The sequence below is a fragment of the Dendropsophus ebraccatus genome, chromosome 5, assembly GCF_027789765.1.
Source record: "Dendropsophus ebraccatus isolate aDenEbr1 chromosome 5, aDenEbr1.pat, whole genome shotgun sequence".
NCBI classification, from domain to species: domain Eukaryota; kingdom Metazoa; phylum Chordata; class Amphibia; order Anura; family Hylidae; genus Dendropsophus; species Dendropsophus ebraccatus.
In genome coordinates, this window is record NC_091458.1 from 158922449 (window position 1) to 158949164 (window position 26716).

A 26716-nucleotide genomic window follows, 5' to 3' on the forward strand; every position below is an offset into this window, starting at 1 on the left:
TGTCCCTGACATCCCCCACAGCCCCAGCGGCATAGTAAAATATAATTTTATCCGGCTCAATCCCTTTAAATGCAGGTTTATTGGGCTTCTTCTGCTGCACATGTTTCCTTCATCTTAACATGGGAATATAAAGGAATCACCTACCAACAATGGAACCCTTATGTCTTTTTTAAATAGATTTCGGGAACTTATCCCCTTTAACTCTCTCTGTGCCATACATGTACAGCACATGGGCAGCGTGACTGAATGAAGCAAGCTGACAAGCTGAGCTCATGTCATACCCAGTAAGTACCAACTGCTATCAGCAGCCATCACCACTACTAATCGACATCAGGGATTACTGATGTCGGTCTTTTGAAGGGTTTATCCAACGTTAGAAAAACATGGCTGCTTTCTTCCAGGAACAGCACCACTCTTGTTCATTTAGGAGTGTTTTTGCAGCTTGGTTCCTTTAAAGGGGAACTATCAGCAGGTTAGATGACCGGGACGCCGAGGAGGAAGGTATGTGTTACCTTCCTCCTCGGCGCAAGTCCTGCTCTGATAATGGAGCAGGTGGGTCGGATCATGCTGTGGGGCAGTACTCCCAGCTGAAGAATACGCGGACTAATAGCGCAGGACTGGTGGGGAGGAGGAAGGTAAGATAGTACCTTCATCCTCAGCGTCCCAGGCACTATAAGGGGCTATAAGCAGGATAGATTCCTACAACCTGCTGATAGTTCCCCTTTAAAATGAATGTTGCTGAATTGTAATACCACACACAACCTGGGGACGGGTATGGTGCTGTTATTGCAAGGAAGTCGCTGTGTTTTTTCCCCAATCCTGGATGATCCTTTTAACCACTAAAATGCAGCATTAATAGTGGTCACAGAATCTAAACAGTTTACTGACCTATCCGGTGGGTGTGCAGACAGAACACACTCATTTCCCATTTTTCAAATAAAAAAATATATATATAAACCTGTATACATACATGTGTCGAAGGATGTTGAATTGTCCGAACAATTAAAATAGTAAACAGCATGAATAAAAAATGGCAAAATTGCTGATTTTTTTGTTCACATCATATGTCAAAATTTTGATGATTAGGAGTGCATACTTTTAAATGTAGTGCTGTGACTGACAGAGCGAGGAGCCATTGGTTCCCTGCCCTGTCAATCACTCTTGTGGCTGGGGGCAGCATTATGCCTTTGTCCACAAAAGTTCCGTCCGCCAGCCCTGTGGCACAAGTGACATAACTCGTGGCTCGCAGAGCAAGAAGGTAAAGAAGAAGCTGTAGGAAAGCAGCCGTGCACTCGGTGAGCATGGCTTTTTTTTCTCTTTTCAATACTTTCTTAGTCAGTGATAATCAGTATTTCTGACAGTAAGGGGGCATTCAGCGTGGAATGAATCTCACTTACCTGGGTGTTGTTTCGTGTTTAGTTCTTTCAAATAACTCCATTTTATTTGATCCTGCTGTCTTTATGATCCTGCCACCTACATTCAATTTCCTTCACGTGGAACGCTAACAGGATTATTATAAGCTGCTGTTTGTTTTGCGATACCGATGCAGCCCTGCCTTGTAAAGAGCTAGAGAAAAGGGAGTGTAATGCCGAGGATAGGATTATATGAGCGGTTCAGCAAGTCTAAGCAATCGCTCTGTGCAATGTTAGTTTTTCTGAATATTCCAAATAAATAATGTTTAAAAAAATTTACAAAACGCTTCTTGAAGTAACAGATTTATATGTCTACATATATTAGACCCTTCTGTGCCCCCCATATAGTAGTTAGGCACCCCTAATATTAAAGGAAAACTCCCACAAAATTTTAAGCTTATTTAACACACATTACAAAGTTATATAACTTTGTAATGTGTTTAAATAAGGGTTCTGACCCCCTTCCCCCCCGGAAGTTAGATAAAATATACATTACCAATTACTGTCGTCACCGTCCCCTTCTCCCGGGCGCCGGGGGGCAGGCCAGGTCTTCTTCCTCCTCGGCGTCTTCTGCTAAAGTGAATAGGAGACGAAAATGCTGCTGGTGCACTTGGCACTTGGTGCCCTGATTGGCCGAGCTTGCTAGAAGCCATGTGATGCGCTCCAGCCAATGAAAAGGCTGCCGGTACCCAAGCGCACTGGCAGCCTTTTCTCTCCCATGGACCCGGAAGACGCAGACGGCGGGCGATTCATGTGGCGATTGTCACCGGAGGGATGGTGAGTATGGTGTGTGTGTCTGTGTTTTGTTTTTTTTTCAGGTCCCATGGTAGTTGTCCTTTCACTAGGCCCCTCTGTCTTCATACAGTAGTTTGGTCCCTCTGTGCCTCCATGTAGTGATTAGGCCCCACTTTGCCTCAATATATTATAGACAACCCCTGTGTAGTAGTTAGTATAGTAGTTAGACCCCTCTGTGTCCCCCATATAGTAGTTAGGCCTCTGTGGACTACTACCCCTCTGTGCCTCCATCTATTACAAGCTCTCTCAGCCCCCTCATCTAGTAATTAGGTCTCCCCTGCGCCCCCATATAATAGTTAGGCTCCCTCTGTAGGGGGGGGGGGGGGTGGCGGCATGAGCTCTGATTTTAAGCTGCGTGGATTCCTGCCTTGTTACACAACCAGTCCTTGCTGGGTAAAATTATTATTGTAATTGTCTTTAGTGGCCGTTACATCTTAATGTGGCAGAATCCATGTGTTTTGACTGTGTTTCTACCCTTTACGTTAATATGTTGATAATTTTTTAACGTTATCCCATTATTCCGTAGGTTAATTGGGAAAATACGGCAATCGTGGGCTACTTAGTAGCTCTTAGTTGTGATTGAGATTAATCACCCTCCAATTTCCAGTCCTTCCTAAATCCCATATAGTATTAAGGCCCGTGTGCATCTATATAGTAATTAGGCTTCTCTGTGCAGGTAGGTCCCCAGTGGATAGTATCCTCCATGTACCTACCCTTCTCCCCCCCCCCTCATAGTTAGTATCCCTAGTAGATAGCCATATCCCTTGTAGGTAATCCTGTCCAATTAGGTTGTATCCCCCAACTTGGGCACCCCCTGTAGGTAATGCCTTGTGACAGTTAGCCCCCCAGTATGTGGTATCCCCCATGTAGTAAGCATCCTCCTATAGGTTGTCCCCCTGTTTAGTTAAACGTCCCACTTCTCTACCTCCAGTGGACAGCCTCCTCAATCATAGGTATCCTGGCCTCTAGTAGTTACCACATTCCCCCACCAACTCCAATAGTTAGCCAATATATATTCAGGTTTTAGGTTGGCTATTTCAGGTTTGCCTTATGCGGCAAAACCTAGAATCGGCCCTGTCTACAGGTGGGGTTACAAGGGTAGAGGGCTAATGCTGGGGTTACAGGGGTATTAGGCTTTTTCTGGGATTACAGGGGTAGTGGCTTTTGCTGGGGTTACATGGGGGGGGGGGGGGTAGCTGCTTTTGCTGGGGTTACATGGGGGGGTAGCTGCTTTTGCTGGGGTTACAGGGGTATTAGGCTTTTTCTGGGATTACAGGGGTAGTGGCTTTTGCTGGGGTTACATGGGGGGGTAGAGGGCTATTGCTGGGGTTACAGGGGTATTAGGCTTTTTCTGGGATTACAGGGGTAGTGGCTTTTGCTGGGGTTACAGGGGTAGCGGTTTTTGCTGGGGTAACGGGTAGCGGGCTTTTGCTGGGGTTACATGGGGGGTAGCCGCTTTTGCTGGGGTTACATGGGGGGTAGCGGCTTTTGCTGGGGTTACATGGGGGTAGCGGCTTTTGCTGGGGTTACATGGGGGTAGCGGCTTTTGCTGGGGTTACGAGGGGTAGCAATCTTTTGCTGGGGTAACGGGTAGCAGGCTTTTGCTGGGGTTTAGGCTTTTTCTGGGGTTACAGGGGTATTAGGCTTTTGCTGGGGTTACAGGGGTAGTGGCTTTTTCTGGGGTTACAGGGGTAGCGGCTTTTTCTGGGGTTACAGGGGTAGCGGCTTTTCTAGAGCCTTTGTTGTCGTACATCACAAGACACCAGATATTACAGACGTCACATATACAGGATCCCCGGGATACAGAAGAGGATAAAAGAACAAAACAAGTAATAGATATAAATAAATATCAGGTATTGTCTGCAGATGGTTTATAATGGAGCCAGTAACGGCCATTATTTGGTCAGGTGCTTCTATATAAATGGCTCCGGTGACTGCGGCTATTATTATCCTGTACATTTCCTGTAGAGCAGATGCAGAAGCTTCAGATACATGGAGGACGGTGCCTGCTAAAAAGCTGTCAGAGAGCTGGACGAGTGGCAGCCGAAATCCATGTAAGTAATGGAAAGGATTCTGGTCGGAAATCTAGGTTCTAGGGTTCTCCTCCTATAATGTAAGGTATATTCTCTGCATGTCATATGATGATGTATGTATGATGTCATATGATGATGATGATGTATGTATGATGTATATATGATGTATATGATGATGTATGTATGATGTATATGATGATGATATACAGTATGTATGATGGTGATGTATGTATGATGTATATGATGGTGATGTATGTATGATGTATATGATGATGATGATGTATGATGTATATGATGATGTATGTATGATGTATATGATGATGTATGTATGATGTATATGATGATGAATGTATGATGTATATGATGATGAATGTATGATGTATATGATGATGTATGTATGATGATTTATGTATGATGTATATGATGATGATGTATGTATGATGTATATGATGATGATGTATGTATGATGTATATGATGATGATGTATGTATGATGTATATGATGATGATATATGTATGATGTATATGATGATGACATATGTATGATGTATATGATGATGATATATGTATGATGTATATGATGATGATGAATGTATGTATGATGTATATGATGATGTATGTATGATGTATATGATGATGTATGTATGATGTATATGATGATGATGATGTATGTATGATGTATATGATGATGTATGTATGATGTATATGATGATGATGATGTATGTATGATGTATATGATGATGATGATGTATGTATGATGTATATGATGATGTATGTATGATGTATATGATGATGTATGTATGATGTATATGATGATGATGATGATGTATGTATGATGTATATGATGATGTATGTATGATGTATATGATGATGTATGTATGATGTATATGATGATGTATGTATGATGTATATGATGATGTATGTATGATGTATATGATGATGATGTAATGCTATCAACTTTTACATTTATAATTTCAGAGCAAATAGAAATCTATGTAATTATATCAAAATATAATCACTTTAAGGATTTCTCTATATTTTGTAATTATTAATTTGTTATGTATAATTATTTCTAAATATAATTTCCTTTAGGATTATTCAAGCTTAGACACACCCATACGTATATATACCCATATATAAAAATAGCAAGGAAACAACACACTGTCACAGTATGTACATGGAGAGGTGTCAGCCCTAGATGGAAGGTGTCAGCAATTCCACCTCTGACATTCTCCTTTAAAAGTTTATAGCGGAATATAAAAAGCACAAAAACCACTGGATGACCTGTCCTATCCGGTATCACACTGAACACTTAAAGGAGCGAAAATTTTTATTAAAGTATTGTATTGCCCCCCCAAAGTTATACAAATCCGCAATATACACTTATTACGGGAAATGCTTATAAAGTGCTTTTTCCCTGCACTTACTACTGCATCAAGGCTTCACTTCCTGGATAACATGGTGATGTCACTTCCTGGATAACACGGTGATGTCACTTACTGGATAACATGGTGATGTCACTTCCTGGATAACATGGTGATGTCACTTCCTGGATAACATGGTGATGTCCCGACCCGACTCCCAGAGCTGTGCGGGCTGTGGCTGCTGGAGAGGATGATAGCAGGGGGACACTGAGGGACACAGGGCACTGGAGGGACACTGAGCATCCCTCTGCCATCATCCTCTCCAGCAGCCATAGCCCGCACAGCTCTGGGAGTCGGGTCGGGACATCACCATGTTATCCAGGAAGTGACATCACCATGTTATCCAGGAAGTGACATCCCCATGTTATCCAGGAAGTGAAGCCTTGATGCAGTAGTAAGTGCAGGGAATAAAGCACTTTATGACTTCCGGTTCCGGCGCCATGCTGTGAAGATGCACGAGCCGGCTGCTCCGCACCCTCCACAGCTCTAAAACTGCCTGACACCCGCACCACTGCTGCACCCGATACCTAACCACGCCGGACGGACGGGGAAGATTCATGGACCGATTTGTCCAGACGATGAAGACCAAAACCCGCAGCAAATCGCAGGTCAGACCAGGCAAAGACGCGGTTCTTGCTCCGTCCATCATGGAGGGCGCGACGCCACGTGACTCTTGGGATAATGCCCTGTCCCGCTCCTCCACTGGCCTCCCTGATCAGGAGGAGGAAAGGGAGTCGTTTAAAGTGGACTATAAGAAATTAGCGGCGGAGGTGGCGAAACAGATGGTCCCTGAAAACCAAGAGACGCTGACGGCGACTATTGCGTCGTCCCTGCAGAAGCTACAGGCAACAGTGAACAAACATGGCGACTGCCTGATAGAGGCAGAGAAACGCATAGTGATATTGGAAGAACAGATGGAGGCTGCTGAGTCCTCTTATAGAAACCTGCGGTCTGATAATAACAAACTGCAAGACCTGGAGGACCGCTCCAGGCGTAACAACTAGAAAAAATACAAATGGGGCCCCTAATCTTTATGCCATGTAAATAGTAATAAACAAAAATTATGCATCAACTATGAAGATTGCTAGAATTAAAACGTAACTTTTAATAATCCTAAATAAAAGTGCGATAATGTGAGATTAAAAAAATCGATGTCGCTAGTATAGATACTAATATATTGTAATAGTCTGGTAGAGCACTGGTGTCAATGTCCTAAATCACCGTGAATTCCTCTTATGTTAACAGTTCAATGTGTGTGTCCGGGGAATGTCACCTCCACATTCCCTTCTCAATTGACACCAAACACAGAGAAAGCTATTATTTTAATATTTACAGCCAGCCTGCCCTTAAAGACATCGGACTCCGCTTATCAGATAAGTTTGGACGCTGTTGCTGATTTTAAAGCAAATGCCTACAGCTCTCAGTATGCCACAGACTAAGGGTTAGCTGTGATAATAAATCCTAGTGATCATGGGAGAATAAACCCTTTTGTACGACCACCAGGTAGCAGGTAAAGGTAGCAGATTGTATGTTTAATCACTGACTCCTCCTCCATATTCCAATTCATCCACTAATATGGGGCCATACTTGGTCCACCTATTAGAATATGCTAGCGTAATAAGTGGGCGGAATCCTTCATCGCTGTTGCGCACATGACAGCTGACTTATACTCCGTACTACCCACAATCTCACATTATCGCACTTTTATCCAGGCGTAACAACTTGCGCATTATAGGCGTGCCGGAGTTAGTGGCGCAAAAAGATCTGGCCAAGTTATGCGAGTCCACCATTCCTGCGCTACTGGGGATTTCCCATAAATGCAAAGTTGAACGAGCTCATCGCCTGGGCCCTGATCGTACGGGACAGCTTGGGGACACTTCCCATGCAACACTACAACACCGTGCGCGCCCACGACAAGTTATAGTGCGTTACTTAGATTACTCGGACAGAGTGGAAATCTTACAAGCGTTCCGCAAGCAGCAACAGGATCTGAGATATCAGGAGGCCAAACTGCTTATCTTTGGAGACTTTTCTGCTGAGACCACTAGGAGGCGCAAGCTATTTTCGCCCATCTGCTCGGCCCTCTTTAGGAAGCCCTGTTATATCCGGCGACGCTGTGAGTCTTCTACCCTGACGGATCCTACTCTACATTCCACTCACCTGAAGCGGCTACGGCCGGTCTAGAAGAGATCCTACGAGACGTGCCGAATATGCCAAGCTCGTCTCGACGCTCCAGATCACCGCAACCTACCCGTGACAACAATTGGGGGGTGGGTGGGTCCAGACTCGCGGAAGGGATTCTGTTTGTTTTACAGTTCATCTGTCATATATCCATACTGTACAAGCCTATGTTAAAGTTGGTTTCTTGGAACATTAAGGGACTAAGGTCCCCACAGAAGCGGGTGCTTATGCTACGCCATCTCAAACGTATGAAGCCGGACTTGGTTTTACTGCAGGAGACTCACCTGACTCAGGACGATTTCTTTCGTCTGAAGAAGATGTGGGTGAAGGAGGTGTATGGATCTCCTGCAGTGAATCACAAGGCGGGGGTGCTGATATTAGTAAGTCGCTCCTTTCAGGGCGAAGTCATACATGTGTCCCATGATAATGCAGGCAGATTATGCAAGATTCACATGAGAATGCTCTCTGAGGACATGATCATCTATAATGTGTACGGTCCGAACACTAACAATTCTCTCTTCTTCTCTGACCTTACTGACCAGATCCTGGCTGACCCAGTACAACACAAGCTGATAGCTGGTGACTTCAACGAGGTTATGGCACCCTTGGAGGACCGTTGTAGATCCCGTGGCTCCCATGCCTCTTCAACACCGTTGCTGACATTATCGCAGCGGACTTCCCTGACTGACATGTGGAGGTATTTTAACCCAGACTCTAGGGAATATACATATTATTCTACTCCGCATGACTCTTGGTCGAGGATCGACTACATACTTTCATCCCCTTCCATCCTTCCTAAAATTCTGGCCCCTACTATAGAAGAAATGGTCATATCTGACCATACCCCCCTATCGTGTTCTATAGTTACGCAACTTCCCAACGGGTAGTGATTTCATTTGGAAATTTCCTATAGTCCTGGCCAAAGATGACGGGTTTAAAACCCTTCTTAAAGGCTGGTGGCTAGAATATTCTACCGCTAACGCCGAGCATACAACCCAGCCTGCAGCTAAGGCAGTCCTGCGAGGACGAATCATGGCCTATAGAGCAACTCTCCAAAGGAAGATCTCAGCCAACATTTCTAAATATAGTGCTTCCCTTAAGGAAGCCTACACTAAATTTCTAGTAGCCCCTTCTGATACCACGAGAATGGTCTGGCAACAAGCCAGAGATCAGTATGAGCAATGGATGAAAAGGAGGGAGGAGGTACATCGGTCATACTATGAGGCGCTGTTGTTCAGGGGAGCAAAGCTGGTAGACTCTTAGCCCGAATTGCTAAAGGCCCGTTTTCACAGCATTCTATCACACAATTAGTTGACCCCCAGGGAACATTGCATAGACACCCAGCGCGGATTAATGACATTCTCCAAGACTTCTATAGACGCCTTTATGATAAGGGGGCGGGGGTGGGACATTACTAACTGTGACTGGCTGACTGACCTTAACTTACCTACACTGTCAGACACGGACAGAGAATTTCTGAACAAACCGATGTCCGGGGAGGAGATTGGGGGGGTCATTGCGCACTTGAAGTCACACAAGGCCCCTGGTCCGGATGGCCTGTCCGGGGACTTTTACAAAATTCTAGGTCCTGAGATCACCCCTACTCTAAAAGGTCTATATGACACTTACCTCTCCTCCTCACCTGTGCCCAGCTCCTCCAATGCGGCGTATATTAAGGTTCTCCTTAAGCCGGGAAAAGATCCTAAAAATCCAAGTTCATATAGGCCAATTTCACTGTTGAATTTAGATGTTAAAATAGTGTCCAAAATTTTAGCTGACTGGTTAGCCGTGATCATGCCCTATGTTATTTCTTCATTACAGGTTGGCTTTATTAAAGGGAGATCAGCGGTGATGAATATCCGCAAGGTAATGGCCGTATTGGACGAGGTTAAGACACACCCTGAGAAACATCCATCCCCAGCTATCTCTCCATCGATGCTGAAAAAGCTTTTGATAACGTGAGCTGGGGATGGATGTTCAAAGTGATGGGGACAATGGGCTTCTCAGGAGCTTTTCTTTCTTATGTTCAACATCTCTACCACACCCCAGTAGCCAGGATTCATACCCCTGGTTTCCTTTCCCCTTCTTTCCCCCTGTTTAAGGGGACGCGACAGGGATGCCCGTTGTCCCCCTTGCTTTTTAACCTGGCCATCGAGCCGCTAGCACGCAGACTGAGTTTAGCTAGGGAGTTTGACGGGATAAAGGTGGGGGGGGGGGGGAGGAGCTGCGGGCCATATTGTTTGCCGACGACTTACTCATTTTTCTTAGCGACCCCAATAGGGATCTAGATGCGGTCTTTAGACACTTAGAAGAATTCGGCAATACAGCTGGCTTTCAAGTAAATAAAGACAAGAGTGACTTACTCAAGCTTACATCTTTTCCCAGTAGGCAAAACCTCCCAGTCCGCTGCACTTCCGATACTATTACTTATTTAGGTATAAAAATTGGACGATTCTCCAACTCTATATACAAGTTTGCCAATCTGCCACTCTCTCTTATGGCCAGAGTGGCCTTGCTGAAAATGATAGGATTTGCTAGACTGCTATATCCATTCCAGACCATCCCACTCCTCCTTAGTCATAGGGACCTATCATCATTAACCTCAGCCTTCTCTAAATTTATATGGGCCTCTAGACGTCCCAGGATAGCAAGACTGAAATTGGTACTGCCTAAAGAGAAAGGGGGTCTGGCTCTTCCTGATGTCAGGGGATATAATTTAGCATGTTTGCTGAGGCATGGAGTGGACTGGATCAGAGGCTCTAGCAATTACTCTAATCTTATACTGGAATCTGGCTTAGCACACCATTGGTCGCTAAATGGCCTGCTTCATACAAGATTCGGGCACTCCCTCAACACATTAGATCTAGCCTAGTTTTCAGGGACACCATTAAGGCCTGGCACCACAGTAGGAAACTATTGGGACTCCATAGCTTGGTGAGCCAACACATGGATCTTTGGCACCTTCCGGAATTCCCACAAGGTCGCCAAAATGCATTGTTTACTCTCCCTCTTAGGTTCTAAGCTACATATCAATGTGCCCCTGGACCCACATGCTGATGCTACATATTTCCCCGAATAATCCGCTAATCTCACAGTTATTACACGTTTTTATTTTGGTAGCCAAACGCTGTCTCTTGTCCCGCTGGCTGGTATCGGATATGCCCACAGTGGAGCATGTCCTCCAACAGGTTAGGAGATATTTGCTCATGGACCAACTGGATGCTGAGCCGGCCAGGGAAAAACGGGAAACGGTTTCTTGTCACTTTTCTCTCACCTTCAGAAATTCACGAGATTGTTCGAACGTTCAAAGACACGAAATGGTACATGAGGAAGGATGTGGCTGGGACTCTGGGGGTGTTGCAGGTCCCCGATACCCGGGTAGGCAGATGATACTTTGGAGGCAAGACTCCTGTCCGCCTTCTTTATCCGCGAGTCTGGAAGGGGGGGGGGGTTGAAGAGGGGTTGAGGGGGGAAAGGGGGGAGGGGGGCTGTTTCTACTGTATACTGTGTTCATTCGCACTGCCTATTCACTGTACGGTGACTTGTTTAAATTCTTTTTATACAAAAGGCTGTCTGCGTACAGACCCTGTGGTGCAGATGTCCACTTGCCTTATGTTTTGAAAATAATAAAAATTAAGTTTGAAAAAAAAAAAAAAAAAAAAAAGCACTTTATAATCATTTCCCTTAATAAGTGTATATTGGTGATTTCAATAACTTTTGGGGGACAATGCAATACTTTAATAAAAATTTTCGCCGTACTTCTCCTTTAATGCTCGGTTCCCAACATGTGTCCCATTATCATCTGATCATTGTCAAGATATATATTCGCTTTATTTTTTTAAAACATTTTTTATTTTTAAATCATTATACATACAGCCAGGGCCATTTTTGCCACTAGGCACCCGTGGTCCAGTGCCAGGGGCAGCACCAGGGAGCAGGGGGAAAGAAACAACTTTTTATTTTTCAGTCTTTCAACTTCCATTCAGCCAGTAAATCTGGAGTCTTTTCAGGGGTGTGTGGCGTCATTGGTATGGCAGTGTTATCCAGTCACAGTATGGCGGTATTGGTCAGGTCTGGTATGGCAGTGTTATCCAGTCACAGTTTGCCGGTATTGGTCAGGTCTGGTATGGCAGTGTTATCCAGTCACAGTATGGCGGTATTGGTCAGGTCTGGTATGACAGTGTTATCCAGTCACAGTATGGCGGTATTGGTCAGGTCTGGTATGGCAGTGTTATCCAGTCACAGTATGGCGGTATTGGTCAGGTCTGGTATGGCAATGTTATCCAGTCACAGTATGGCGGTATTGGTCAGGTCTGGTATGACAGTGTTATCCAGTCACAGTATGGCGGTATTGGTCAGGTCTCGTATGGCAGTGTTACCCAGTCACAGTATGGCGGTATTGGTCAGGTCTGGTATAGCAGTGTTATCCAGTCACAGTATGGCGGTATTGGTCAGGTCTGGTATGGCAATGTTATCCAGTCACAGTATGGCGGTATTGGTCAGGTCTGGTATGACAGTGTTATCCAGTCACAGTATGGCGGTATTGGTCAGGTCTCGTATGGCAGTGTTACCCAGTCACAGTATGGCGGTATTGGTCAGGTCTGGTATGACAGTGTTATCCAGTCACAGTATGGTAGTATTGGTCAGGTCTGGTATAGCAGTGTTATCCAGTCACAGTATGGCGGTATTGGTCAGGTCTGGTATGACAGTGTTATCCAGTCACAGTATGGCGGTATTGGTCAGGTCTGGTATGGCGGTGTTATCCAGTCACAGTATGGCGGTATTGGTCAGGTCTGGTATGACAGTGTTATCCAGTCACAGTGTGGCGGTATTGGTCAGGTCTGGTATGGTGGTGTTATCCAGTCACAGTATGGCGGTATTGGTCTGGTCTGGTGGTGTTATCCAGTCACCGTGTGGTGGTATTGGTCAGGTCTGGTATGGTGGTGTTATCCAGTCACAGTGTGGCGGTATTGGTCAGGTCTGGTATGATGGTGTTATCCAGTCACAGTATGGCGGTATTGGTCTGTTCTGGTGGTGTTATCCAGTCACAGTGTGGCGGTATTGGTCAGGTCTGGTATGGTGGTGTTATCCAGTCACAGTATGGCGGTATTGGTCAGGTCTGGTATGGTGGTGTTATCCAGTCACAGTATTGCGGTATTGGTCTGGTCTGGCGGTGTTATCCAGTCACAGTATGGGGGTATTGGTCAGGCCTGGTGTGGCGGTGTTAAATGTAACGCCTGGAGCTATTATCTACCAATCCTTCAGGTTTAGCGTCTAGGGCAGCAGCCGCTGTTAGTACGCCCCTGTATACAGCCAAATATTTGGTCTTTTCTCTTAAAAAAAAAAAAAGGAAACAAACACAGGAAGTCCCAGTGCCAGACGCCTGTCCATCATGCAGGTTGTAAAGCAACTGAGGCTAATTACTGTAACTTAGGCTAATTACTGTATATTATTCACTTTTGCTAATTCTATTCTCAGCTCTGCAGCTTACCAGGAGACAATGCTCTTCGTTATGTAACAGTTCAGTCAGTATAATGTCACTGTGTGGTTACAGAGGTTTTGCTGAAAGGAGAGCTGACCATACAATGCAAGCACCCCCAGGATTCTCTGCTACTGAATATGGACACACAGCAGTTGTACACATATTCAGTGGAGGGAGTCACCTAGTGGCCATAAACATAGAAAACTTCCGCCATGCTGCAGTACCTTGTACCTCTGCTATGAACAGTAGAGCAGTATAAGGAAGACTCCATGTAAGCAGTGGTGAGTGATGGTCACCCCAGCAGGAGAGGCCCTCGGATATAAGGCCTGGGTAACCCCTTTAAGAGACGTCTGTCTTGCACTTTGTACAATATGAAATGTAACACCAGTCAGCTGCCACATGAAGGATTCCGTCTTATGTAACTGTGATCGGCTCAGACTGCGCGGCCATCATCCATTATACGATTATTTCATACCAGGTCCGGTGAGCTATTTGCTGCTAACAATTGTTCATACAGAACCACCCAGAAAACAAACATCCATCCATCTGCCCGTATACATGATACCCCTAGGAACAACGCCAAGTCCAGTCCAAGCCGGGGTCACCCAGTGTACCAGATCCGCAGCACTCTCCACACCGGCATAAGGGGGGGGGGGGTCATATACTGTTTTTTTTTTTGTGGAAATTTTTCATCCAGTCTTTTTTTAGATGCAGCGACAGTTGTACAGGATCCGCTGCAGATTAGATGCTGCAGATTTAAAGGTGCAGATATCAATGTAAATAAATAATGGAAGACAACATAAAATCTGCTTCAGATATGCTTCGGATCCAGAACGTGTGAATGGACCCTTAGGGAGCACCTGTCACTGCATTAAAGGGGTACTCTGGCGGGAAAAAAATGGTTTTCAAATCAGCTCATGTCAGAAAGTTATGCAGATTTGTAAATTATGTTTATAAATTTCTAGTCTTCTGGTACTTATCAGCTGCTGTATGTCCTGCAGGAAGTGGTGTACTCTCTCCAGTCTGACACAATGCTCTCTGCTGCCACCTCTGTCCATGTCAGGAACTGTCCAGAGCAGCAGCAAATCCCCATAGAAAACCTTTCCTGCTCTGGACAGTTCCGCCTGCCTCCTCCTCCTCTGGCGGCCTGAATAAACAGCATTGGCCGGAGGGCGGGGCGGGACACTGTCTCTCTGGGGATAAAGATAATTTTTTAAAAAGATATCGGGTCACAGAGCAGCAAGGAAGGTAAGGATGTACTGGTAAGTATGCATATATATATATATATATATATATATATATATATATATATATATATATACACATTTGGGTTTCCCTTTATTTTTATACAACACATTATTTTGATTGAGTCTTTTTTTTTTTTTAGGAAAACTTCTACATCTAACACCTGAAAAACCTTCCAGTCTGAGGATGGCAGAGTGACCCGCTGATATACAAGCTGATATACATACTGATATACACGCTTATATACAAGCTTATAGCAGGGTCATTTGCCTATATGCGGTAATATTCTTATGCTGTGTTTACACGTAGCTATAATTCGCCCAATCGTAAGATTAACAATTTCGAAGTAACATTTTTTTTTTATAACCATCAGCATTTAGACGAAACAATATATCGGACGGAAAAATCGTTTTGCGATCGCTTAAGCCTATCTCACACATAGGTTAAATCGGTGAACGATGGAACGATCTGTGATTTTTTTGCGAACAACAATTTAAGAACATGTTGTAAGATCAAAATGAATGATTTTGTGCTCGTCGTTTGATCGTTCGCTGCGTTTACATGTATGATTATGGTTCAAATTTGATCGTTATCGTGCAAATTCGAACGATAATTGTTTCGTGTAAACGCAGGATTAGATTCCCAGTCTATCAGGTGCCGAGCTGGAACGTTCTCTGGGACCCTCAGTTACCACGAGCAGTGGGCTCCCCCAATCACCGGCAATAGACAGGATATGGGATAGTTGGGAATACTCCTTTAAATTTGTAGGAGAAGGGGCAATGCTATGGGACTGCATTCAAGGCGAAATCCCTTATTTCGGGGACAGGTAATGTTATTGTTACAACATACTCAGGCACTGTACACACTTGTGTGATTACAGCTGTGAGGTAACAGAATGGGGAAGGCCCAGCTATCGTTCCAGTATGACTGTAAGGACTTTGAGTGACCTGCACAGGACCCGGGCCTAGTTTGGTGAGAGCCCGGGGCCTATGGTAGTTAATCCGCTCCTCCTCATAATACTACTGTCACATGATACTGCGCTTTCACTCAAGGACTCTTTTAGGAATGGCGGTCCTCTTCATGTGACAATCCCTTATATAATGTATAATGTAATGATTTCAGTCCGGCTTTTCTTCTATTATAAAGGTTTGAAGACTTTATGACCGGAAAAGAGAGAAGCGTGCTGATAAATATTCCGGCTGATGGCTTTAATGGCGGAAACGGTGGGAAATGACGGAGATCGCGAGTTACTGCACAAGAAGGTACGGAAATAAACTCATACTGGGAAAGAGTAAAACAGTCACTACACGTAACTACAGTCACTACATGGCCCCTTCATCCAGCATTTTTGTGATAAAATCAAAGATCATTGGTCTCATTAGTCTGACATGATCGGCCCGTAGTATCGCCATGCTGGTTTGGATCCAAAAAGGAGCTGCTGCACCTCACACCTATGTCTGACACTAATGCCTCTCGGCTATATTTAAAAACCAACGCCAGGATGTTGGTATATAATTTGATCAAACCATATTGCCCCATGTACCACATGCAGGTCTCCGGGTTCACACAGGTTCCTACACTATCTCACCACTGTGTCAGTCAGCGACCGTCAACCCCAAAAAGCGTGCACAAGCAGGGAAGGGAGGCCATAGAATGGCCCTGCAACCCCAATGTCACAGGACCAAACCCCAAGGGCCCCCCCCCCAAAACCCAGCAGGCACCGCCGACGGAGAAAGCTGCCGCCAAACAACACCAGTCTGAATATGATCTTGTACTCACCATTACTGCTGCAGGTAGAATGGGAAAGATAGGAGGTACTTAACATGTGTGCACAGGTGTCTCCTGCTGGGTTTTGGGGGGGGGGGCACTTGGGGATTGGTCCTGTGACATTGGGGTCGCGGGGCCATTCTATGGCCCCCCTTCCCTGCTTGTGCGCGCTTTGCGGGGTTGGCAGTCGCTGACCGACACAGTGATGAGTTAGTGTAGGGACTCAGGAACCAGGGGACCTGCACGTGGTGCATGGGGCAATATGGTTTGATCAAATTATATACCAACATCCTGGCGTTTGTTTTTAAATATAGCCGAGTGGCATTAGTGTCAGCCATAGGTGTGAGGTGCAGCAGCTGCTCTCTCTCCATGTCGTATGTTCTTGTGTTATCCATGTGGCTGCAGGGTTTCCTGTTACCCGAAAAGAATCCCCAACATGTTTCAACCAAAATCATAAATCTTTTATACATGTCCAAATTGCATTGGATAAGATTGGAAATCCCCCCATTTATTAGTGTATGTGGTAAAAACCAGAATTACTGATATCATGGCGGGTATTCTCAGAAGGAATCATCAGAACACCAGGGGGCGCCATAACACATACAGCAATATCCAGATACCAGATATAGATGCTATATTAATGTCAGTGAGTTATGTTAGTGACAGCTTCAAGAGACGACCTGGAAGATAATCCTAATAATGTGTCATCTTCTTTTCCAGTCAAGAACGACGTGCTGCGATGGTTGTGCCAAATGCTGTGTCTGCTGCATCCATTGTCTGAGTGGATTCATTCTCCTCTTAGCAATAGCTGGTTTGGTTTTATGTGCAAGGGTGTTCTTGGGTAAGTAGAATTAAACTTAAAGGGGTACTCCAGTAAAAATGAACTGGTTTCAGAAGGTTATATAAACTTGTAATTAACTTCTATTTAAAAATCTCCAGTCTTCTAGTACTTCTCAGCTGCTGAATGTCCTGCAGGAAGTGGTGTATTCTCTCCAGTCTGCTGCCACCTCTGTCCATGTCAGGAACTGTCCAGAGCAGCAGCAAATCCCCATAGAAAACCTCTCCTGCTCTAGACAGTTCCTGACATGGACAGAGGAGGCAGCAGACTGGAGAGAATACACCACTTCCTGTAGGGCATACAGCAGCTGATACATACTGGAAGAGTTTACATTTTGAAATAGAAGTAGATAACAAATCTATGTAACTTTCTAACCACATTTGTTATTCCTCTCCCAGAGTTCCCAATGATTAAGAACGGCTTCAGAAGCAGCTCTAACTTCACAAAGGAGACAGGTGATGCATTGATTTCTGAACATTCAGGAAGCTCAACGGACCAACCTGAGACGTGCAGAATGTTTGTGGGCTCCTTCCAAGTAGTAAATGAAGTGTACCTGCCGCAGTACAATGATACATCATCGGCTGACTTCCAGAGGATGGCCCAACGTCTACAAACTCTGGTGGGTTGATCAGGTATCTAAGGCCTCATTCATGATTTGGGGCTATGTTCAGTGATGGTATTCTAATACATACTATGCCATAGGAGGGGAATTACCAAGACCGGCACATCTACATGCTAGTGTTACTTAAAGGGGCACTCCAGTGAACATATTTTTCTTCCAAATCAACTGGTGTCAGAAAGTTATATAGATTTGTAATTTACTTCTATTAAAAAATCTCTTATCAGCTGCTGTATGCCCTGCAGGAAGTGGTGTATTCTCTCCAGTCTGACACAGTGCTCTCTGCTGCCACCTCTGTCCATGTCAGGAACTGTCCAGAGCAGGAGAGGTTTTCTATGGGGATTCATAGAAAACCGAGACAGACTTCCTGTCTCGGCAAGAGATGTCAGCAGAGAGCATTGTGTCACAATGAAAATAAAACAACACTTCCGGCAGGACATATAGCAGCTAATAAGTATGGGAGATTTTTTTTTTTTTTTTTTTTTTTATTTATTTAAACAGATTTTGGGAGATTTTTAATAGATTTAAATGACAAATCTATGTAACTTTCTGACACCGGTTGATTTGAAAGAAAAAGATTTTGGCTAGACAACCCCTTTAAAGTGAATTTACCACCAGGTACTTCGCTATGAGCATTTTACATGAATAGCGCGGCGCGGGGATGCTGGTGCTTCCATCCCTTTTCTAAACCGCCACCCTGTATTTTGCACACGCCGCTGGTCTATTCCCAGGCACAGGTCGGCCATGAAGCACCGGGGGTGGGCCTGTCAGCCCCCAGTGTGACGAAACCCCCTCCCTTCTGTGACCCGGCTCCCTTAGAATCAATGGAGCTGGGTCACAAAGGGGAGATTGTCACACTGGGGGGCACACTGACTGCCTGCTCAGCCAATCACAGACGTGCTGCAGGCCTAGGGCACCCATACTCTAGGCCCTGCCTGACTGCACTGCTGCAATAAAACTAGTTTTCAGCCAAAATACCTCCACCAGGAGAAAGGCAGACCCCGATAACCAACATGGCGTGATAAAGTGTAGAAAACTGTGCCAGCTCTTGGGGGGAGGGGGGCGACTGGTAAAGATTTGCTTTCTACAACGTAATCTCTTTTCTGGACTTCTGTTCTCTACAAATTGCATCTTTTGTGCTGACTGCAGGAGGTGAATACAGGATTGCAGTGTTCCCTGCCATAAGCTTTTAGGTCAGAACAAAGGCCCCTATCTGTGGAAATATACCTGGACATATGATCCCGGCAGGTGCATTACACTAAGCGGCCAGTAATTATGGTGAGGTATTAGACTTGAATTGTAATGCTAATATTTCTGGCCAGCCTTTATAGACATAGCGCAGAATAGGGACAAAATGTACAACAAATGATACCTGGCAAATGCAGATCCGGTCACCTGGCAAATAGTGTATCCAGATGTGTTCCATTTGTGCTCATTGTTTCAATGTTTTTATCTTTCAGATAAATATGAAGTTAAATTATAGCCTAGTTAAAGCGAGCTACAGAAATGCATCCATCTTCATGCTAAGGTAAAGTATGAGTAAATAGGAACACCATGCAGGTGTGAACAACCCACATACAGTACTACAGTCCTATGTACTGTACCACTGTCCTCTCTAATGTCCTGTACCACTGTCCCCTCTAATGTATTGTACCACTGTCCCCTCTAATGTACTGTACCACTGTCCTCTCTAATGTACTGTACCACTGTCCTCTTTAGTGTACTGCACCACTGTCCTCTCTAATGTACTGTACCACTGTCCTCTCTAGTGTACTGTACCACTGTCCTCTCTAATGTACTGTACCATTGTCCTCTCTAATGTACTGTACCACTGTCCTCTCTAGTGTACTGTACCACTGTCCTCTCTAATGTACTGTACCATTGTCCTCTCTAGTGTACTGTACCACTGTCCTCTCTAATGTACTGTACCACTGTCCCTCTAATGTACTGTACCACTGTCCCCTCTAATGTCCTGTACCACTGTCCCCTCTAATGTACTGTACCACTGTCCCCTCTAATGTACTGTACCACTGTCCTCTTTAGTGTACTGCACCACTGTCCTCTCTAATGTACTGTACCACTGTCCTCTCTAATGTACTGTACCATTGTCCTCTCTAATGTACTGTACCACTGCCCTCTAATGTACTGTACCACTTTCCTCTTTAGTGTACTGCACCACTGTCCTCTCTAATGTACTGTACCACTGTCCTCTCTAGTGTACTGTACCACTGTCCTCTCTAATGTACTGTACCATTGTCCTCTCTAATGTACTGTACCACTGTCCTCTCTAATGTACTGTACCCTCTAATGTACTGTATTACTGTCCTCTCTAATGTACTGTACCACTGTACCCTCTAATGTACTGTACCACTGTCCCCTCTAATGTACTGTACCACTGTCCTCTCTAATGTACTGTATCACTGTCCTCTCTAATGTACTGTGCCACTGTCCTCTCTAATGTACTGTACCATTGTCCCCTCTTATGTACTGTACCACCGTCCTCTAATGTAATGTACCACCATCCTCTCTAATGTACTGTACCACTGTCCTCTAATGTACTGTACCACTGTCCTCTCTAATGTACTGTACCACTGTCCTCTCTAATGTACTGTACCACTATCCTCTCTAATGTACTGTATCACTGTCCCCTCTAATGTACTGTACCACTGTCCCCTCTAATGTACTGTACCGCTGTCCTCTCTAATGTACTGTACCGCTGTCCCCTCTAATGTACTGTACCACTTTCCTCTCTAATGTACTGTACCACTGTCCTCTAATGTACTGTACCATTGTCCTCTCTAATGTACTGTACCACTGTCCCCTCTAATGTACTGTACCACTGTCCTCTCTAATGTACTGTGCCACTGTCCTCTTTAGTGTACTGCACCACTGTCCCCTCTAATGTACTGTACCACTTTCCTCTCTAATGTACTGTACCACTGTCCCCTCTAATGTACTGCACCACTGTCCTCTCTAATGTACTGTACCACTGTCATCTCTAATGTACCGTACCACTGTCCCCTCTCATGTATTTTACCACTGTCCCCTTTACTGTAATGTACCAATGTCCCATCTCATGTACTGTACCACTGTCCTCTTTAATGTACTGTCCGGCTGTCCCCTCTAATGCACTGTCCAGCTGTCCCCTCTAATGTACTGTACCACTGTCCCCTCTAATGTACTGTACCACTGTCCTCTCCAATGTACTGACATAATAGAGGTTGTAGTTCTGCAATCTGGAGCGCAACAGCTTTCAAAACTACAACTTCCATCTTGAACTATCATCAGGACATGATGGGGATTGTAGTTGTGCAACACCTGCTGAGCCACAGGTTGGGAAACTTAGCCCATATTTCTCTTAGAAGAGAACGGAATCCAAGCGCATATATGGAAACACCCTCTTAGGTGACTGAGCGGTCACATGTGTTATGTTTGTTGTTTCAGCCCCAACCCCATCACGGCTCGCTTCCAGCTGCTGTTCTGTAACGATAACGCTACAATAAGTGGAATTAAAGCCGACATTATTGCGCAGAGTCTAAAAAATGATGCGAATAAGGACGCAGTCAATATATCTGTGAATGTGGACAGTCTGGCGGTGGGAGGTAAATGACATAAAATGTTACGTTATTATAACTCTATTATAGCTTCTGTGATATACGTGCTGCTTTTACATTCTTCTAAGTTTGTCCTTACTTCTGGAAACTATCAGTAAGCAGGCTAGCTGTTCTTCATACATCATGGCTGTATCCTTGCTATGTGAATACAGAGGACTGCTTGGCTAAAGTAAAGGCAGTATTCAGCCAATCCGACCCTCAGTCTCCAATATGCAACCAGTCAAGAGGAATATTGTCCAAAAGTGACCTCCGAGAGCCTAAAAACAGGACAGAAGCTCCTTACGCCCTCTTGTGGTGAGACCCGGAGTCTGTTCAGACCTGTAATCACATACATATCCACCTCAGACACACCTTACCTGCATGCTGAGGTTTGCAGAAGGCAGACATGACGATCCGGGTGCTTCTCTTCTCTATGGGTGTATGTGTGTATATATGATGGGACGAAGAGTCTTGCAGAATCGCCAAGATGGATTCTTTTTTGAAGCACCGAGGTAGATGACACCATGATAGGTATCCCCTTATATCTTTTTATCCAGTCATTGGATACCAGACCCACCAGTGACATGATATATTATAACAGAATTATATGTTTGTTCTGTTTTTACAGTCACGGCACCATGTCCAATATTTTTGAATTCTAGTCAGCCTTGGCCTTGGCACATTGTTTTGCAAGAAAACCAAAAGAGCTTGTGCTCTGGCAGCTTATTGGGGGGTTTCTGGGCGCTCAGCTCCGCCAAGTGTGTGAAGAAAAGGTGAGTTTTATTATTTTAAGAAATAAAAATGTTGTGTTGTGAACTAAAGAACCAATATAACAGATACAGATGAACCACAACTATGAATATCAGTAAAATGCGTCCCGTACATAATTACCAGAGAAGACCAACACGCCTCTGCCATAGAAGACTAATACACGGAATTTACATTCGGGAATTAGTATCCCTCTTCTGTTTCTGAAAATACATACGGCTGTGCCAGGGGCTGCCAACATCCAACACGGGGGCTGCCAACATCCAGCACGGGGGCTGCCAACATCCAGCACGGGGGCTGCCAACATCCAGCACGGGGGCTGCCAACGTCCAACACGGGGGCTGCCAACGTCCAGCACGGGGGCTGCCAACGTCCAGCACGGGGGCTGCCAACATCCAGCACGGGGGCTGCCAACATCCAACATGGGGGCTGCCAACATCCAGCACGGGGCTGCCAACATCCAGCACAGGGGCTGCCAACATCCAGCACGGGGGCTGCCAACATCCAACATTGGAGGCTGCCAACATCCAGCACGGGGGCTGCCAACATCCAACATAGGGGGCTGCCAACATCCAGCACGGGGGCTGCCAACATCCAGCACGGGGCTGCCAACGTCCAGCACTGGGGCTGCCAACATCCAGCACGGGGGCTGCAAACATCCAACACGGGGGCTGCCAACATCCAGCACGGGGGCTGCCAACATCCAGCACGGGGGCTGCCAACATCCAGCACGGGGGCTGCCAACATCCAGCACGGGGGCTGCAAACATCCAACACGGGGGCTGCCAACATCCAGCACGGGGGCTGCCAACATCCAGCACGGGGGCTGCCAACATCCAGCACGGGGGCTGCCAACATCCAACAAGGGGGCTGCCAACATCCAGCACGGGGGCTGCCAACATCCAACATGGGGGCTGCCAACATCCAGCACGGGGGCTGCCAACATCCAACATGGGGGCTGCCAACATCCAGCACGGGGGCTGCCAACATCCAACATGGGGGTTCCAAAATCCAACACAGGAGCTTTCAACATCCACAGGGTGATCCAGCATTATCATATTTTTAAAAATGTGGTTTGTTGAATTCTGCAGCTTTTTAATGAGATAAAAATATCAATACATTCAAATGTGGTCAGGTTGTATTTGTCTTTGTCCTAAAGTGGTCGCAAAGTTTTGTAATATACAGTTTTTTTTAAGTTTAAATCAATGTTATACGTATGGCTGCTATGTGTCTCCATTCACTGCACAAGTGTACAGGTGCTCTGTGTCCACATTCAGTATCAGAGAATCCTGAGGGTGCTCACATCGTATGGTCAGCTCTCCACCACAACCTCTGTAACCACACAGTTACATTATACTGACTAAATTGTTTCATAACACAGAGCACTGTCTCCTGGTAACCTGCAGGGCTGAGAATAGAATTAGTCTAAGTTAATTGCCCTCAGGTGATATACAACCTGCATGATGGACAGGTGTCTCTCCTTGTGTGAGCGGCAGAGGACGGGGACTCCCTGTGTTTGGTCTCTTTTTTTTCTTGAACAGAGAAAAGACCAAATATCGGCATGGAGAGAGCATGGAGCTCAGTTTGGCCCCATATAGAATATTGATTTAAAAATAAAAAACTTAAAAAAAAAAACCTAAATAAAGTATATTATAAAACTGCTTACGACCACAACCCCTGTTGATTACTATTTTTAAAACATTTGCACCAGGCAGGCTTTAATGTGAAAATACATCTGGTCTTAATGTAAAAAATGTTAAGATGACAAGATGCTGAAGGTGTACGGTGATCTGATTTATCTTCTCTCAGGGATCCATCCTTACTTACGGTAATGGTGGGAGATGGACTTCGCTCCTTAAGTATAGATACGATTCTCCTACACCCCAACTTCACAGAATCACCCGTATTAAGCAACTTTGCCTTGATTCGCCTTTCGACTCCAGTGTGGTTCAATTCATCCATTACTCCCATCTGCCTTCCTCAGACGTCACAGGACCCGACAACCGGAAGCTCGTGTAGCACCTTGGTCACCAATGCTTCAACTGGTCAGTCAACAAGCTTTTCTTTCGCAACAAACAGAAATGTCTGTACTTTAAGGAGAAGACCAGCGAAAATTTTAAGTATTGTATAGCCCCCCAAAATGTTATAAAAAACACCAATATATAATTATTACGGGAAATGCTTATAAAGTGTTTTTTCCCCTGCCCTTACTGATGCATCAAGGCTTCACTTCCTAGATAACATGGTGATGTCACTTCCTGGATAACACGGTGATGTCACTTCCTGGATAACATGGTGATGTCACTTCCTGGATAACATGGTGATGTCACTTCCTGGATAACACGGTGATGTCACAACCCAACTCCCAGAGCTGTGCGGGCTGTGGCTGCTGGAGAGGATGATGGCAGAGGGATTGCTCAGTGCCCTGTGTCCCTCAGTGCCCCCTGCCATCATCCTCTCCAGCAGCCACAGCCCGCACAGCTCTGGGAGCCGGGTCGTGACATCACCGTGTTATCCAGGAAGTGACATCACCATGTTATCCAGGAAGTGACATCACCACGTTATCTAGGAAGTGACATCACCATGTTATCCAGGAAGTGACATCACCATGTTATCCAGGAAGTGACATCCCCATGTTATCCAGGAAGTGACATCCCCATGTTATCTAGGAAGTGACATCACCATGTTATCCAGGAAGTGAACCCTTGATGCAGTAGTAAGTGCAGGGAAAAAAGCACTTTATAAGCATTTCTCGTAATAAGTGTATATTGGGGATTTGTATAACTTTTGGGGGCAACACAATACTTTAATAAAAGACTTCTCCTTTAACGGAAGTCTATCCATTTATTACCATTGCAGTTATCTATGTATAACATTTGTTAAGGTACAGTTTCAAAAAAATTGCAACAAAACTTGTTTCGGTGTACCACATCATAAAGCTGTCCATATATATTGTCATCCGCAACATTCACAGTAGATGCTAGATGGGAACACACCTTTAAATAACCAACTACCCAGTCTAGGTTATCTAACAATGGAGGCTTTTACTCAACAGGTGGCTTATCAACTTTGGCTGGAAGTTTGACATCTAGTCTGGATTGCTCCAGTAAGACTGAGTATAAGTCACTCTACCTCAAGCCGTCACTGTCAAGCAGCTCCTATAACCAGGTAATCAAGGAAAAGGTACCGGATCAGCATGTGCTTCATAATAAGGGCTTATTCTCACTGCACAGTGGACTCGCAGTAAGGTCCGACCAAGAGTTTATCACTTACAGCGTTCCCGGTATCATACTGGTACATGACGTCAGGAAAGCTGCGAGTCCACTGCACAGCTTCACGCTCCACTTACCTCTGGATTACGGAGATTGAGAATAGGAACAAAGTAGAGTTCCTATTATTACCTATAGGGATTGTCCAGCATTAGAGAAACATGGCCACTTTCTTCCAGAGACAGCACCACTCTTGTCTCCAGTTCAGGTGCGGTTTGCAAATAAAGGAGAAGTCCGCCCAAGGGAGAAAGTATCGGGCATACTGTATTTCTCAGAAATATGACCTATCCTGAAATTAAGCTTTTTATTTTTAGAGAAAAAAAAAATAATATAATACCCTGTCTTATTTTTGGAGAAACACAGTGGGGGAGATTTATCAAAGTGGTGTAAAGTGAGACTGGCTCAGTTGCCCCTAGCAACCAATCAGATTCCAGCTTTTATTTTTCAAAGAATCTGTGAGGAATAAGGTGGAATCTGATTGGTTGCTAGGGGCACCTGGGCCAGTTTAACTTTACACCAGTTTGATAAATCTCCCCTAGTATGTTACATAATGCATCAGTAGACTTTTTTTTTTCGTGACACCACTTCTATAAGACAGCATAATCCCAAAAATCATGATGGAATTTTTTTTTCTTTTTTCTCCATTTTTGGTCCCCCCCCCCCCCTTCAAATCAAATATATAAAAGCTATTTAATCCACTATGTACCCAAAATGGTGTAATTAAAAACATAACGGATTACAAGAACAAGCCCTGATGGGTGTCCATGTCAGAGTTTCTCCGGCTCTGGCAGCCTGCTGGTCGGAAGCTAGCGCCATTGCTCAGAACTGACCTGAGACTTTAAAGGGGTACCTCCAGCGTGGGGGCACTTTTTAGCTGGGACCGGGGAGGAGGTGGCCGAGGGAAAAGATGTCCACTCGTCTCCACGGTTCCAGCGGCGGGTCCCGCATTGCGGCGCTCCGGTGCCCAGCCGCTTCCGGGTGTCTGACACGTGACGTCTCAGGTCCGCTTAGCCACTCAGTGAAGGAGGCGGGATCTGAGCGAACTTGAAACGGATCCCGCCTTCGTCACGTCTCGGGCCCGCGTCAGACACCAGGAAGTGGCCTGGTACCGAGCACCGGAGTGCAGCGATGCGGGAACCAGGGAGGTGAGTTGACGTCTTTTCCCTCGGTCCCAGCAAAAAAGTGCCCCCATGCTGGAGTACCACTTTAACCCTTTAAGGACATGGCCCATTTTCGTTTTTACGTTTTCGGTTTTTCCTCCTTGTGTTTAAAAGGTCATAGCACTTGCATTT

General features: G+C 45.2%; 1 protein-coding gene across 2 annotated transcripts in view; it reads left to right on the forward strand.

Moving 5' to 3' along the window:
• Positions 1 to 264: 264 nt before the first annotated feature.
• Positions 265 to 26716, forward strand: part of LOC138793946 (transmembrane protease serine 11D-like) — a 29556-nt gene continuing 3104 nt past the window's right edge. Inside the window, exons 1-9 of one of the 2 annotated variants that reach the window (XM_069972703.1) lie at positions 265 to 284; positions 15718 to 15833; positions 17059 to 17179; positions 17575 to 17795; positions 19256 to 19323; positions 21240 to 21397; positions 22017 to 22161; positions 23965 to 24200; positions 25211 to 25323. In XM_069972703.1, coding sequence (XP_069828804.1) covers positions 15774 to 15833; positions 17059 to 17179; positions 17575 to 17795; positions 19256 to 19323; positions 21240 to 21397; positions 22017 to 22161; positions 23965 to 24200; positions 25211 to 25323 — 1122 coding nt within the window. In that variant the 5' untranslated portion in view covers positions 265 to 284; positions 15718 to 15773. Of the gene's footprint in view, positions 285 to 4187; positions 4262 to 15717; positions 15834 to 17058; positions 17180 to 17574; positions 17796 to 19255; positions 19324 to 21239; positions 21398 to 22016; positions 22162 to 23964; positions 24201 to 25210; positions 25324 to 26716 lie in introns of those variants that run through there. The other variant, XM_069972702.1, reaches the window with a different exon arrangement.